This window comes from Cryptomeria japonica, chromosome 11 (assembly GCF_030272615.1).
Source record: "Cryptomeria japonica chromosome 11, Sugi_1.0, whole genome shotgun sequence".
In the NCBI taxonomy this organism is placed as follows: Eukaryota; Viridiplantae; Streptophyta; class Pinopsida; order Cupressales; family Cupressaceae; genus Cryptomeria; species Cryptomeria japonica.
Window position 1 is genome coordinate 689,107,180 of NC_081415.1, and position 16,514 is coordinate 689,123,693.

Genomic DNA, 16,514 nt, shown 5'->3' on the forward strand with positions numbered 1-16,514 from the left:
CTTTAATGGAATCGATAATGCAGCCAAAACAGAAAGAAAACCAAAATGAAGAATGAAGGAAATGCTACCAAAGCAACATACCATTTGAAGGATGGCCTCGTAGTGTGACCATGGATGGAGAAATACAACAAGATTCCTCTCTAATAAAGGGACTATGAGTGAAGAGTTGTGTAGCTGAAACACCTGAAGAATGCATGCATTTAATATTCTCCACTTCCTCCTTTATAGCGATTAAATTGTAGTAGTAACTAACAGGAGATGCAATGTAGCGATTAATGGCAGCGATTAAAATGTAACGATAGACTCTTCTTATGTTGGGTTCAATTTTCCACTATGTTTCACTCCCTCTGCTGGAATAGTTACAATGCATGTCCGTCATCAGTTTTTCAGTTTTCTTTACTGTATACACAGATGCTTTCACTCCCCCCTGCTACGGCTGTAGGACGCCTCTGGGCGTAATAATAATTGACATTTAAAAAAAATAAAATTAATTTAATTGTCAAGAACGATATAGAGTTGAATAATGCTCCACTCTTTCACTTTCATTAAAAATGTAACAGTTTCATATATTTAGAGACAAGTGGCAATGATTCTATTTTATTCCTAGTAATAAAATAATATCATAAAGAAATTGAAACATGCATGCATTTACCTGTCATTTGTGTATCAAATTGTTTCAAAATTGAATTTTTGTTTTGAACATTTTGATATCATTATCAACATAAAAATATAAAAAATCAAATTATATGAACTAATAACTTTTAAAATTATAAAATACAATCCAAATATTAAATTTTTTTTCCACAAACAGTCAAATTGCTGCAAATTAGGTTCAGAAGATCTGAACCTGCAGTTAAAAATCTGAAAATACCCTGCTTCACAAAAACAAAATACTTTAAAAAAAGAGGACATTAACAGTCAAAGAAATGTACAATAAAACTAGAGCAAGATCTTTTATTTATTTCAGAGCAGTCAGCTTTTTCCTTATTCCTGTAATCATTTTCAAATCTCCCCTGAAAACAATATGTGATTCACAGAACCACCAAAGACACTGAATTTCTGTCACCTACAGCAACATAGAGTTTTGAAAAATAAAAAATAGAAAATAGTTAGTCCAAAGACTATTATATGTGAAAAACATTTGTTACTAATTTATCATTCAAATTATATTTATAAATTTATTTTAAGTATAATTTTAAATATAATTTAATTTACATATTAATGTTGTAATAATGTATATAAAAGTTGAAATAAAAGCAATACATAATAAAAACAAATTTTGTACTTACAAATATTTTAAATGTTTGATTTAACATTTGTATTCATTTAAAAAAAATTTAAAAAATAACATATTTATGTAAGTTTAGAATATTTGATTACTAGAATTTAAAATATAGATATAAAAATTTAATTCATAATAATAAAAATATTTAATGATTATTTTATAAAATTTAGAAATATATTAAAAATAAAATTAATAAATATAATAAAAAATAATTTTTTTACAATAGATAATAAATCTAAAATAGTTTAATTAATAATCATAATTATAATTCATATTAATTAGTATTATAATATAGTATAATTAATTATTGTTATTTATGGTGTATTTATGTATTGGTGGATCCTAAGGATAGAATTGCGTATACAAATCTAATTATTTTGACCCATCAAATAAATAAAAATTAATTTTCACAATTTAAATACTTAAGAAATATGATGTTCTAATTAAATAAATAAAATACTACATTCTAATTGATACAAATGTTCAATGTTTTTAATCATTAGCTAAAACTAATAACTGTGAGACGATTGCAAATATTACTAGTCACAAAATGTATTGTTATAATGACAAAATCTATATTGTAGACATCTGATTCAAACTTATACAATAAAAAAAAATATTTTATAATGACAAAATTTATATTGTAGACACCTATTCAATCTTCTAAGGACGATTATTGGATATGTTGGATATAAAGATTAGAAGTAATAAAAATTCTTAATTATAAAAAATGTCCAGATCATTTAGATTGTATACAAATTATATTTTAACAACTGTTCTAATAACAAATTATATTCTGTACTTAGCAACCTCCCCTCCAACTCTGCAACTTTGCTGCAAGCGGAATTCCATAGCGAGATTGAAGAATGATCATGAAAGCATTATCTTTTATTTTATATCAGAGTTTTCCGTTCAGTCCGCTCTCAGAACAAGACTTCTCTTTGAAATCTCGATCCACATTTCCAATATTTGTCATGAATTCATTTGGGGTTTTCTTAAGATAAGAGCAAAATGCAGGTTCTTAGAAGATTACGATCCTAAAGCAAATATGACATTTGCATTGAATCAATCTGTGCTGTTGCACAATATAAGCAGGAGGTTGCATCTTTGAACCAGGGAGCGAGTCAACATATGCCCTTCCTTAATATGAAACTTCATCAGCTACGAAAGAATCAAATTTTACTAATAAAGAGAGATAAATCTAGGAAAGAGTCAATCTATACACCTGTCTAGACAACTCAGCAGCTGTAAAAACAATCTTCCATATCCTAACTTACATCCCCCAAAGTATGGCCAGAAATCAAGTATATCTTCGTCCAACCATTTTTCTTCCAAAATAGTCCTATAAATGTGGCCATTGCACTGCCAAATCCAGGTTCAGGCCCTTGTTCAGAGGTGGATCCAACAGAAGAAAATGATGAATCTGCAGGGCGTCAACAAGATCTCTGTTCTACTGTTACTATCTCTCTGCTCCCTGCTTACAGTCTATACTAGTGCTTATGAAGATTTTGAAGCTTACCCATCTGGTAATCTTTCAAGCTTTGATTTGGGAGATGGAGGCATTCACAAATTGCTTCAAGTCTTCAATCAATCAAATCTGTTTGGTGCAAGTTTAAGTAATACAGCACCAAGGAAATGTAATTTGTTCAAGGGATCATGGGTCAAAGATAACTCCTATCCTCTTTACACAGATGGGCAATGCCCTTATGTTAATTATAAGTCAAGCTGTAGAAAGAATGGGAGACCAGATGGCGATTATGAGAAATGGAGATGGAAACCACATGCTTGTAATATGCCCAGGTAAGAGACTCTGTATTTCTCTCCATTTTTTTCTTTGTTCTTGGTATTTACTTACTTTCTCATCTTGAATGGAGAGAAACATAAGAAAATCAAACATTAAGTTTTGAATTCTAGACTTAAAAGAATTAAAACTTAATATGTTACTTAATGTATGTGATTTCCTTAAATCATATTAAGACCATTAAGATTCAATTCAAATTCCCAAGAATTTGTATATTTGCCTTAGATTGAAGATTTGTATGCATTCTACAGATTCAATGCCACCGATATGCTGCAGAGGCTCAGGGGAAAGAGGTTGATGTTTGTTGGTGACTCAATAAGCCAAAGCCAGTGGGAGTCCCTTACCTGCCTTCTCTATCCATTCGTTAAGCAAAATACTCAGTCTGCAATTTCTTCTAAACGTCGTCTTCAACCTATGGCTGCTTTCAATGTTCCTGTCAGACAATTCAAAATTCCAGTAAGTTTCTTTTTAGTCTTTTTTTTTCCTTTGATTTTGGGTTAAACAGAACATTCTGAGTTTGGATTTTGTTGAAGAAAATGAGATTTACTTTGCAAATAATCAAATATTGAAGATTTTCATCTTATTTCAATAGATTGACAATGAATGAATTTTCCAATTAATCGAATTGTAAATTAAAGATTATTTAAAGTAAATTACTAACAACCTATCTTTAAGATTTACATTATGAAGAAAAACAAGAAAAAATTGTAACAGCATTAGCCTAAACTTCCCAATCTAGGCAAATGTTTGGAATCTCCAGCTCTTCATTAGTATCAGCTTAAACTTCTTGATCTACGCAAATGTCTTAAATCTGCAACTCTTTATCAGCATCAACCTAAAATCCTTGGTCTAGGTAAATGTTCTGATACCCAACATTGCAGTAGCATCAATCCAAACTCCTTATGTCTAGGTAAATATATTGATCATCCAACACACAACTATCCATAATTAGTTTGCGGATTCAACCATCCACAGACCAACAACTCACCAGTTTTGTGGATTCAACAATCCACAAAAACCGACATACCACTGCATGCCCTCTCTTGCTCTTGTAAGGACTAGCGATAAAAAGGTGTTTTTCATGCAATGCATCATCCCCGCACGAGAAGCTAGCTCGAGATGACAAATATCCTCCAGCCTCCATTTCCACCAACCTCCAACAATACTCCTTTAATTCTTAGAGAAGATATACATCTTCATGGTCATTGTGAGGAGATTCTTGATTGCACATTGCAACATTACAGATTTCTCCCTCAATTTCACTAGCAATTAAAGCATTATCTATTTTTATCTTTCAATCAATAAGATCTCTAGCACGCTGAATGCAATTCATTAGAATGTGACTTTTTTTATTCCAATAGAAGCATTTGAAATTATTCTTTCGTGTTGAAACATTAGTCTTCCTTTTGACAAACAAAGCAGTTTCCTCAGTAATTGAATGAGTTTTAATGACCCTTTTCTCTTCATCAGTTAAGTAAGATATCACATTTTCTAAGCCTGGACTTGGATTCAATTTGTTTAAAGTAAATACAATATTGTCAAAACTTGAAGGCGTATTATTCAATAAAATGGCTTTGGCATCATCATCATCAACTGTACATTTTATTAAGAAGAGAATGAAATGTACTAATATGCTGAGCAATACTTTCACCCTCTTTCATTTTCAAACCAAATAGTTTTTGCTTCATTCCCATTTTAGCACTCAAAGCCTCTGAACCAAATAAAGAATTAAAGCTTTGCCATATTTAGTTTGAGGTTTTTGTCAAATCAATATGATGTAAGTATATATTAGATAACCCAAGACCAATCACTGTTGTAATTCTAGGATCTTTTGCTGCCATTTTAATGCTTCCTCGGCATCTTCTGATTTTTTAATAGTTTCATTAATAATATACCAAAGATCTTTTCCTATCAAAACCAATTGCACTTTAACTTGCCATACATGAAATTCATAACCTTCAAACTTTAGAATAATATATAATTTTTCCTTATTAAATAAATTAATCTAATCACTTATCACTCCATTTTATTTAACAGAAATTAACATCAAGTTTCCTTAACAAAAAAGGCCACAAGCGCATACCTTGATTTGATGAAATAAAAAGATGAGTTATAATTCTAAATTTCCTTCATCAAATGAAACTCTACTCTGTTCTTTAACATGTCTCCACGCTACAGCATCAATTGTCCTCTATTTTTAAGATGCCTTCGAACGTATGCTGGAAGTTTCTCCACATACAGTGTAGTCACAAACTGCAGCTTTCTCCTTATACTATCTTCCTTCTGCTACACTTAGTATAAGACTGCCTCCTTCCCACACACAGCCCTCATTTCACTGTTCTCATTTTTCTTCCATTCTTTCACATGCACAACCATACCAAAATGAGTCTTATTGAAAAAACTAATATGATTTTAAATGAATCATCTAAACAAATCAAAATTTAGAAATGTATTGTTATTGTATGTATGATTTTGTTGAGCTTTAAGCGGGATCTCCTCTTTAATAGATTGTCTCTGAAATCATACTAATAGATGGATTTTACTGAAAAAAAATGCTTTCGCATGAACCACCTAAACAAATCAAAACTTAGAATATACTGTTATAATACCTATGAATTTGTTGAACTTTAATTTCAGTGAAAAATAGAATATTTATCTTTAAACAATACAGAGGCATTACAGAATCTACTCTTTAATAGATTGTTTCTGAAATCACACTAATAAATGAATCTTATTGAAAAAACTAATATGATTTCAGATAAATCACTTAAACAAATCAAAACTTAGAATGTACTGTTATCGTGCATATGATTTTGTTGAGCTTTAATTTCAGTGAAGAACAAAAGGCTATATTGATCAATAGATTAACATATATTTTTGTAGATCTTTAATTTTCTTAAAAAATATTTTATTAATAGATAAATAAACATATTTTACTATTGACATAACCATCATTGATGAAATTGCTAGCCTCTTGGCTGCTTGTAACATATCATTGTGGTTCTGATTGCAGGAATACAAAGCTTCAATAGATTTTTTCTGGGATCCACTTTTGGTTGAAATAAAGGGTAGTAAGAGTGGAAAGAACGTTTTGGATCTTGATAGCATAAAAAAGTATGGAAAACGATGGAAGAATGTAGATATCTTGATTTTTGAAACCTCCCACTGGTGGAACCATGAAGGCAGCTTGAGATCGTAAGTAATCATAAGATTTCCCTTACTACTTATTGGTTTTCCAACTGATATTTTTTAACGACGATATTGTCTCTGTTATGATCGAACAGTTGGGACCAGATCAAGGTAGACGGACGCGTGTACAAGGCAACCAGTGATCCTATGAAGGCTTACAGGAGGGCATTAATCACTTGGTCCAACTGGGTTTCTGCAAACCTGGATCCCAGAAAGAATATGGTCTTCTTTCGTACCATGTCACCTAAACACATTGAGTAAGCTTTTCTTCACCTTGTTCAGACATGTTTTCCCTTACTATGAAGCAATCTCCTAAAGAAATAGATATCAGGTTAAGCACATTGGTATAACATATAGGTTGATATTAAGAGATTCTACAAATGTCGTTTGTGAATTCAATCGTGTTCAACATTTTTGCATCAATGGATCACACTCCGCAATCAATTTTTTGATTCTTTTGGCTCTCTTCATTCTAATGATAGATCACAGAGTGTGATCCAAAACATTGATACAAAAATCTTCAACATAATTGAATCCAGAAACTGCATTCTCAACATATAAATTGGTTTATAGATTGAAGATAAACATCAACTAGAGAGTAGCTTCAAACACAAAGTTATTTAATATGGAATAGTTTAAATTATTAGTATATTATATAGTCTACAATATTAATACGGTGAATATATAAATTTAACAAATATATTTTTACAAATTAAATAAATACATAAAGGTTTTCTATACTTAAAATATAAATCGAAGAAGAGGGGTAATGTAGCTTTTAGGAAAATTGGTACGTAATGATAATGATTAGATATATTAATCTTAGTATTATATTCAAATGTAGACAATTACATAAAAATGGAAAATAATTATTTCTACTATTTATTTTCTTAATATTATCTATTGTAAATAATGTAGTCAACATTAGGGAGTCGAATGAATGAAAATTGTAATCTTGTAATAACACTAATATGGACCACATATACATTTATTTCAACAACAAAACATAGACAAATCAAACTTAATTATTTCAATCAATAACATGAATCATTTCATAATGGATTTGGTTGATTCAACACATAAGGCATATTATATATGCATTGATTTTATAAGGATATTGGCAAAGCTTCCCATACAAAATGGAATTTCTCTTGCAAGAACAAACTACATAAGAAAAATGTTTATAGAAAAAAAACTTATTTTTCTCTAGAGAAAAATGAATCCCAAGCTCTAAGAATATGTGCAATCTTCTAACAAGTCTATAAAACAAAACAACTCTAAAGACACGTCTCCTTACCTCCTGCTAAAAAGAAAACTGTAGCTACCCTCACTCAAATCTCCAATCTCTATTTGAGAATGTTCATCCAAAACCATAATGCTACCAAGTTAGCCACATGGGGGCATGATTCTCAAGGAGTTGCAAAAGTTAAGTAATTTTTATTTTTATTTCTCTCCATCTTAGCATTCCCTCTCCTATGAAGATGGAATTCAATGACCCTCTTTATTTTCCACCACCTAAAATTGAGGGAATAATTCTAAAATAATGTTAACAAGTGGCACATTTTATTAAGTACAAATTATGTGACTTATTTTTAACATCTTTAAATGAGTGTTTGGATAACTTTAAAAAATATTGTCAAAATTGAGGGGCCCACAAAGCCATCAAGGGTACAACCCTAATAAACAAAATCAAGGAATACGACAATCTTTCCAAGGTCCAAATTTAAACTCGCCCATAATAGATATATACAAGTTCAATGGTACATATTAACTTCATGGATAAGATTCATGGAACAATATTTTAAACTCCTCAATATATTTGATGATGCAATGATTGATACAGCTTTGGAATTTGAACCTTATCATTAGTACCAATGGATGATGAGTGAAAAATAAGGGAAATTACTTTGTTAGAGAGAATTTAATCATGATCAAATAGCTCACTACTATGAGCAACCATGGAAGGGGAGCTATTTTACGCAACTTATAGATTTAAAACAAATAGGATATGTAGTAGAATAAAATGTTGATCATATGAGGTTGGCAATTCAAACTTAAAATGTGACATTTTAAAAAAGGCTACATCTCTACATCAATGGACTTAATTGAAAATCAAACACGATTTTCATTTTTTGAAACCTTGTATAGACAAAAAAGTAATGTAACAAGCATTACATATCAAAAAATGAAACCTCACTGCAAAAGAATCAATATAGGGCTAAACTGTAGGATGGAAAGATTAAAATGTAACTAATTATATTAAAGGAAATGAGGCTAACTTGTTTAACTTAAGATAAATAATTAATCTTTGTCCTTAACAAGAGGTAGATAAAAGAGAAAAAGGTCTACATTGTTATTCTAGAGGTCATAAATATATTAATAATGAGAAGCAACTAATGATAATTGAGAATGAAGTTGAAGAAAAGGAAGAAGTATCTGTAAAGGAGCCAAATATGGAATTGAAGCATAACAATTTAGAGGAAGAAGATAGTGCTAATATCTTCTTACATGCTTGAATAGAGAAATAATACTATTAAAACTTAAAGTTTTTGGTTATATAAAAAAAATAGAAAGGTGGAATTGCCGATTGATATAGGTAAGACACATAACTTTATTGATAGAAGATTAGCTCATGAGCTTAATTATTTTGTGTATCTAGTCTGTAACTTCCAATTCATGATATTTGATGGAAAATAACTCTTATGTGGTGGTAAATCCAATCATATAAAGCCTTCAATGGGAGATTACCATCTATATTCTAAAATTTTTATTATTCTAATTGGAGGACCATAAGTAGTTTTAGGAGTACAATGGCTTCAACAATTGGAAACAATGTCCTTCAATTTTTTAAGAATTATTTGTGTCTTTTAGTTGTAATGAAATTTTTTAAAATTTATAGGAGTAAAATTATGACCAAATAAAATTATTAGCTTCTATAGGATAAAAATTACTTAAATATTTTTTTTTACAATCTAATGACATAGGTAAACTTTGTAGAAGCACAAGATGTGAAAATTCAGCATCCGTTATTTCAAGAGATCATTCAAAACCATTGACAAATTTTTCATTTTCAAGAATCCAAGGGAAAACCTCAATTAGAGATCATGATAATGCCATTAAATTAATACCTAGAAGCATTCCTCCTAATATTGGACCTTATCACTATTCTTAATAAGAAAAGGAAATTTTGAAAAATTAGTCAAAGAAATAATAGGTTAAGGAATTATTTGTCCTAGTAAAAGGTCATATTCATCTCTAGTGATTATAGTTAAAAAGAAGGAATGAGACATAGAGAATGTGTCTTGATTACATGAAACTCAATAAGATCACTCTTAAGGATAAGTTTGGTACAATTTTTTTCCAATTTAGATTTATGTTTTAGTTATCATCAAAATTGTATAAAGGAAGAGGATATACATAAAAATATCTATAGAGAAAAAGAGGGACACTATACCTCTTGGTGATGCCCTTTTTTGTCTAAGTATTATCCCATCAACTTTTCAAAGCCTCATGAACTCAATGTTCCACACATTTCTTCATAAATTTGTGTTGGTATTTTTATCCTGGAAATGTGGTCTTCCACCTGCAAGAGGGAAAACACTTCAAACACACCAATGAAGCATTGCATTAGATGTTAGAAATCAAAACACATGAATAGATTAAAAACTCTAAAATCGCCACATTGTCCTCTATCTCTAAAGATCTCTAAGATTCAAGGTGGCCTTCACTTGGAAGAGCACTTGATCCTCAAGATGACAACCTAGAGAACGAGTTATATGAAGCTCATGTAGTAGAGGATCATATTCAACACCAAAAATAAGTGCTACAAATCCTTAAGGATTATTTAGTTATAGCTCAAAATAAAATGAAATAAGTAGATCAATATTGTAGTGAGATGAATTTTGAAGAGAGAGGTTGGGTATTTATTTAATTACAACCTTATAAAATAATTTCCCTCAAGAAACATAAGAACATGAAGCCTTCACCTAAACTTTATGGCCATTATAAGATTTTTCATTGAATAGGAAGTGTAGCTTATAATTTGGAACTTCCAACCTCTTCCAAGATTCATCGTATCTTCCATATATCTTGTTTAAGAAAATTCATAGGTGAGAATATTCTAATTCAGTTAAAATTTCTCTAGTTAGAAGGCAAATGAAAGTTTATTTTAGAACTTGAGGAAATTATTGAGAAAATGGTGAAATTGTTGTGAAATGGAGTTATCTACAAGTTCCTAATCAAGTGAAAGAATATTTTAATTGAAGATGCAACATGAGAAGATGACCAATTTATATTAAATCATTCAATTTTTCTAAGCATTAAGGATAATTATTTTTTAAAGGGGAGGGGCATACTAGGTTCCTAGTATTCTCTCTTTTTAAATACAATAAGGTTAAACACTTGTGATCTTTTAACATCAATCATATTTAAGACACTCATCCCTCTTAATTAAGATGTGGGGTTTGTTCCTACATAGTTAAGCCTCTAAATAAAGTGGATCATATGTTTCTTCCCAAGCAACATATCATTGAATATTGAATTCATACATTATTATCTAATTATTGAAGGTAACCCTCTCAAAGTAGTTTGTTATTTTATATATTTGTACTTTTATTTACAATAAATATCATAACATATGTACCTTCTAAATCTTGCAACATCACTTCCTTTCACTTAAAACGACATGTTTACCAAATTTCAATTGATTTAACATTATAAAATTGTAAAATGATTTCATTTTCCTTTTATATAATCTTCCATAACTAAAAATGAAAAAACTAAATATCTAAAAAGTAGGATCAACCAAAAAAAAACCTTTGAACTTTAATTTTAATACTTTCATTAGGTAAGTTATTGATATCTACATATTAACCATTATATTTTATCATTGCATATAGTCCATTGATCATTCACCATTATATGATGTCAATTTTATTAGTAGTGGGAGAATTCACCTCTTGATATTTAATGGCTTTGCCACTTATGACAAATGGTGAATTCAATAAAATAATTGTTTAATGTTCCTCTAAGGCCTAGAAATTATTTCAAAAACTCATTAAGGCACTTTCTTGATTTCATTATAGTCTCTTATGCTCTATAATACCTTGCATTTCAATGAGTTTGGTTTCCTAGTTTATTTTACAAGTCTCCTTTTATGAAAGTGGAACCACTCCGACCCCTTTGATCTCACTTGTTTGATTCATTTCTAATTATTTTAACAAATGAAATCTCATCACTACAAGATGTATTATAAATTTAAAAGGCTATAAAGTAAGAGAAAGATAATTTCTTGACCTCTTAATAATCTCTTTTATATGGACATTCAAAAGGTAAAGAATATAAATTTTATAAAAATAAAAAAATAAAAAAATTATTTCATTCAAATAAAAATAATTAAATAAGAGCTTAAGAAATAATATCTTTTTATTTGAATTTTGTTTAAAAATTCATTTAATAATAGAATATCATCAAACATATACTAAAAAATTATTTAATTTTATTAATAATAAAAAATCATTAAATAAGAAGTAAAAAATAAGCTATTATTATTATTATTATTTTATAAAAGTAGATAAACCACTTAATTATATTAATAATTTTTGTATTTTACAGGGTGTCTGGTTCAAAGAGCACTGAAGGGAAAGAACCAGTAAGAAAACCCTTCAGTATTGCTCAAATAACACAAGCCTATCTACCCATTACAAGAAGCCCATAGGCACAATCCACCAAAAACCCTTCTCAATTACATAATAGTTTTCATTAGATATAAAGGAAGCTCCCATAAGACATACAAGAGGAAACTTTAATAAAACATTATACTAAATATTTCATGTATGTATTATCTTCCAATTTTATCCTTTTGTCTATTTTTTTCTTTATATTTTCATTTTGAAACAAATATACAAATTGGTTTTAAATGACATTTTGATATTTATTCAATATTACTTCTTTTTTGTTTTTTAAAATTTATTTGAATATGATTTAATATTTCTTCCTTGGCTAAAGTTTGTGACTAAAGAAAAATAAAAAATAATAGTTTATATTTTTCTTGAAATTTCTAACTAAAATGTGTGAAACCATTCATTTAAAATCTTACTAAATCTAATATCTAAGAATAACTCACAACTCATGGATGTACTAGCTCAAATTTATTATCAACAAAAATTAAGCTACTATAGATTGTTTTTTCTAATAACTCTAAAAATAACTTTATATATATATATATATATATGTGTGTGTGTGTGTGTGTGTGTGTGTGTGTGTGTGTGTGTGTGTGTGTGTGTGTGTGTGTGTGTGTGTGTGTGTCAAAATTTGATAGAACGATTGTTATTTGAGACAACTTTAAATTTTCTTTTTGATAAAAAAATATCTCTAACGCTCTAAAATGGTAAGTTATTTCTATTTTGCCATACATATTTTGTTTAAATAGACAAAGTTTAGATCTAATAGCCTCTTATAACATATATTTACAATATTAACAAGTATACCTACATTACTTTATGGACAATTGAATTATGAACTTTAATTATGCACTTAAAACTCTAAACTAAGCAAAAATATTTTATTTATAGACATATAAATTATATAATATTAATATAAACCATGAATTATATATAAAGAAATGATATAAATCTTTGTTAAAACAAATTTAACGACTTCTCATATAAAATATTATAAAACTAAACTAGATATAATAGATATAATATTAATTCTTCACACAAACTACCTACATAACCACATAATAAATATTTTTTTGAATTATAAACTAATTACTACCTATTATGATTTCATAATCTTTTAACATGTGCATATACTAGGATTCAACTACTTAAAAATAACTATATCGAATTAAAAGTTAGCTACTTTTAACCTAATTATCCACCTAGCATCACTACTTTCATAATTTTCATAATCTTTTAATACCATATTTACATTAAAAATAAACTATTTTCAATATATAATTGAAAAATACTATTTATAAGAACATAAAGATGATTAAGGTATAGGTCATCTAATTATACCCTCTTAATTAGTGTTTAGGGTTTAGGGCTTGTTATTTCTATTTTATAATACAAAATTTCTTTAAATAGACAAAATTTAGATCTAATAGCCTTTTATAACATATATTTACAATATTAACAAACATATCCACATTACTTGAGGAAATATATAGACAATCAATTATGAACTTTAATCATACTATTTCATGTATGTATTATCCTTCAATTTTATCAATTCATCTATTTTTCTCTTTATATTTTCATTTTGAAACAAATATACAAATTGGTTTTAAATGAGATTTTGATTTTATTCAATATTACTTTTTAAAAAAATATGAATATTAATTTGCTCTTATCTTTAATATTTTTTCCTTTGCTAAAATTTGTGACTAAAATTTTAAAAAAACAATAGCTTATAATTTTCTTGAAATTTCTAGCTAAAATGTCTGAAACTATTCATTTGAAATCTTACTAAATCTAATATCTAAGAATAATTCACAACTCAAGGATTTTCTAGTTCAAATTTATTATCAACAAAAAAATAAGCTAGCATAGATTATTTTTTCTAATAACTCTTAAATAACTTTTTATATTTTATATCCCTCTAAATATATCAAAATTTGATAAATCAACAGTAATACAATTTTTTTAAAAGACAAAATTTAGATCTAATAGCCTCATATAACATATATTTACAATATTAACAAATATACCTATATTACTCTACATATATTAACAACTATTAATAAATATTAATAAAATTCTTTAATTTTAAACTAATTACTACATAACATCTTGATTTCATAATCTTTTAACATGTGCATATACTAAGATTCAATCTTTTCATAAGCTACTTAAAAATAACTAATCAAATTAAAAGTTAGCTACTTTTAAACTAATTATCCACCTAGCACCACTAATTTCATAATTTTCATAATCTTTTAATATCATATTTCAATTAAAAAATGACTATTTTCAATATATAATTGAAAAATACTATCTATAAGAACATGAACATGATTAAGGTATAGGCCTTCTAATTATACCCTCTTAATTATAGTTGGTAGTTATATGATTGTATTAATTTGGTATGAAATTTTTCTTATGAGAATTTGTAATACTTTTGTTTTGTACAATTCAAACATTTATATAGAATATTGTTGTTGAAATAAATATTATTTATTAATTTATGGAATATAAAAAATCAAAATTAAGTTTTTTTTCTAATTTAATTGGAGTTAATTGCAGCATTGGATCAGATAGACATAATTGTTACAATAAAGTAGAACCCGACAAGAAGAAAGCGCATTTTCCTCCAATAGCACCTCAAGTGGGTATAGTTAAACGCGTCATAAAAAAGACAAGATATCCTGTACGTTTGCTAGACATATCACTATTGTCTTCATATAGAATTGATGGGCACCCTTCAATCTATACGAAATTAATACTTGGATCTCAAAATAGTGATCTCCAATCTTCCTCAGATTGTAGCCATTGGTGTTTACCAGGTGTTCCAGATACTTGGAATGAACTTTTATATGCCTCTCTTGTTATGAATTGATTCTTTATTTTAGGATTGCATAAATTTGTGATCCATATGTAAGTTGCACATTATTCATATTTTCCCATGGGGTTGATTCTATTATAAGATGGTTGATTAAATTGTTTTTTCAAGAAATAAAAAATGGAATATATTTTAAAGGTTACTTATCAATCTATTGATTTTGCATGTGCAAACTAAATATGAATATTAACTTAAAATTATGTAATACATTATCAATACCTTTAATACATTTTTATGCATAAATATTATTGAAATTACTTTAATTATCTTATAGCATATTATATTCATTATTTTTTAACCTTAGTTAAGAATTTTAATTTAGATATATTTGATTGTCATGTAATAATACATCCTTTCTCAAGATTAACTAGTTGAGAAGAGAACCAAATTAAAATATTTATTCTTGTCATTATTACATGTTAATTAAATTACAAATGTGTTTAGAGGAAAAAATGCATACCTTATCCTTTTACTCTTATTTTATACCTTGCATATTAACATAGATATATTTTCATTCTCAATATTTATTATTTTAGAATTAAACTAACTAAAATCCTATATTTTTTAATATGCATGTCATTATCCTAACTTTAAAAACAAATGTTTCTAGCTTACTTGAATTTGGATATAGATATATTTAGTTATTAATGTAATAATACATCCTTCCTTAGTATTAACTAACTAGTTGAGAAGAATACCAAATTAAAGTATTTATAATTATCTTAAATTATATTTTAATATAAATGTAGATGTGTCAGGCCTATTAATAGGTATTGTCATGTTGATCCGATTTCAAATAAGGCGAAACTTTATTGCCTTTGGAACTCTGAAGGTTCTAGACGAAACAAACAATATGGCCGAAGCCAAGACGACAATTGAAGCTCTAAAACTATGTAAAAATTAGGTCTTTCTAAGGTTTGTCTATTTTTAAAGATTTAATATTCTCCAAATCATCATACAATGCAAGACAAAAGCATACTAAGTTTTAGTAAAAACCACCAAAGCCTATCATCTAATAATAGCTCTACCCTCAGATTTGAGAAGGTTTTTGTATGGCCATGGCTATGATACCATGTAGGAGTAGTAGACTCCAAAATCACTTGCAAAAATAAAGATTAATACTTCCACAATAGATTATGCATGATAATGAGCATTCTTGAATATTGAGATATGAGATATGGGATATTTTACAAATATACAAGAATTTTTCTAATATAGACAAGTAATGAGATGAACATGAGATGAACATGACCCCATTATAACTAACTTCTAGAAATTGAATAAGTTCCCACTAGGAAATTTCTAGGTACAAAACATTATTCACTCTAACACCTACATGCTAAGGATGGTCACACATAAAGATATTTCGGTGGGTCCATTACTTTAAATGGGCCCCAATATATTTTTATGTTTGAATATTTATTGTACATGTATGTTTGTTTGTTCTGATTCATTTTGAAATGCATCTATATACTAGGATTCACGGGCACCTCAAACTAGGGGCAAAATGCAATAATGAAATTTGTATGCCTATTTTGATTCCCATTGAAACTTGGGCCCATTCAAAATAATTTCTTAGATAAAATTATGTATTATGACATGCGGCACATTTTTGCGCTAGGTTTGACTCCTTATTTGATCTCTATTCATACTCACACACATTCAAGTGCATTT

At 28.1% G+C, this 16,514-nt stretch overlaps 1 protein-coding gene across 1 annotated transcript in view; it reads left to right on the plus strand.

Annotated features, from left to right (window-relative positions):
• Positions 1-14,837, plus strand: part of LOC131038121 (protein trichome birefringence-like 36) — a 135,173-nt gene extending 120,336 nt beyond the window's left edge. Inside the window, exons 3-7 of the mRNA XM_059214806.1 lie at positions 2,661-3,085; positions 3,338-3,542; positions 6,100-6,281; positions 6,371-6,532; positions 14,525-14,837. Coding sequence (XP_059070789.1) covers positions 2,661-3,085; positions 3,338-3,542; positions 6,100-6,281; positions 6,371-6,532; positions 14,525-14,837 — 1,287 coding nt within the window. The remainder of the gene's footprint in view (positions 1-2,660; positions 3,086-3,337; positions 3,543-6,099; positions 6,282-6,370; positions 6,533-14,524) is intronic.
• Positions 14,838-16,514: the final 1,677 nt, after the last annotated feature.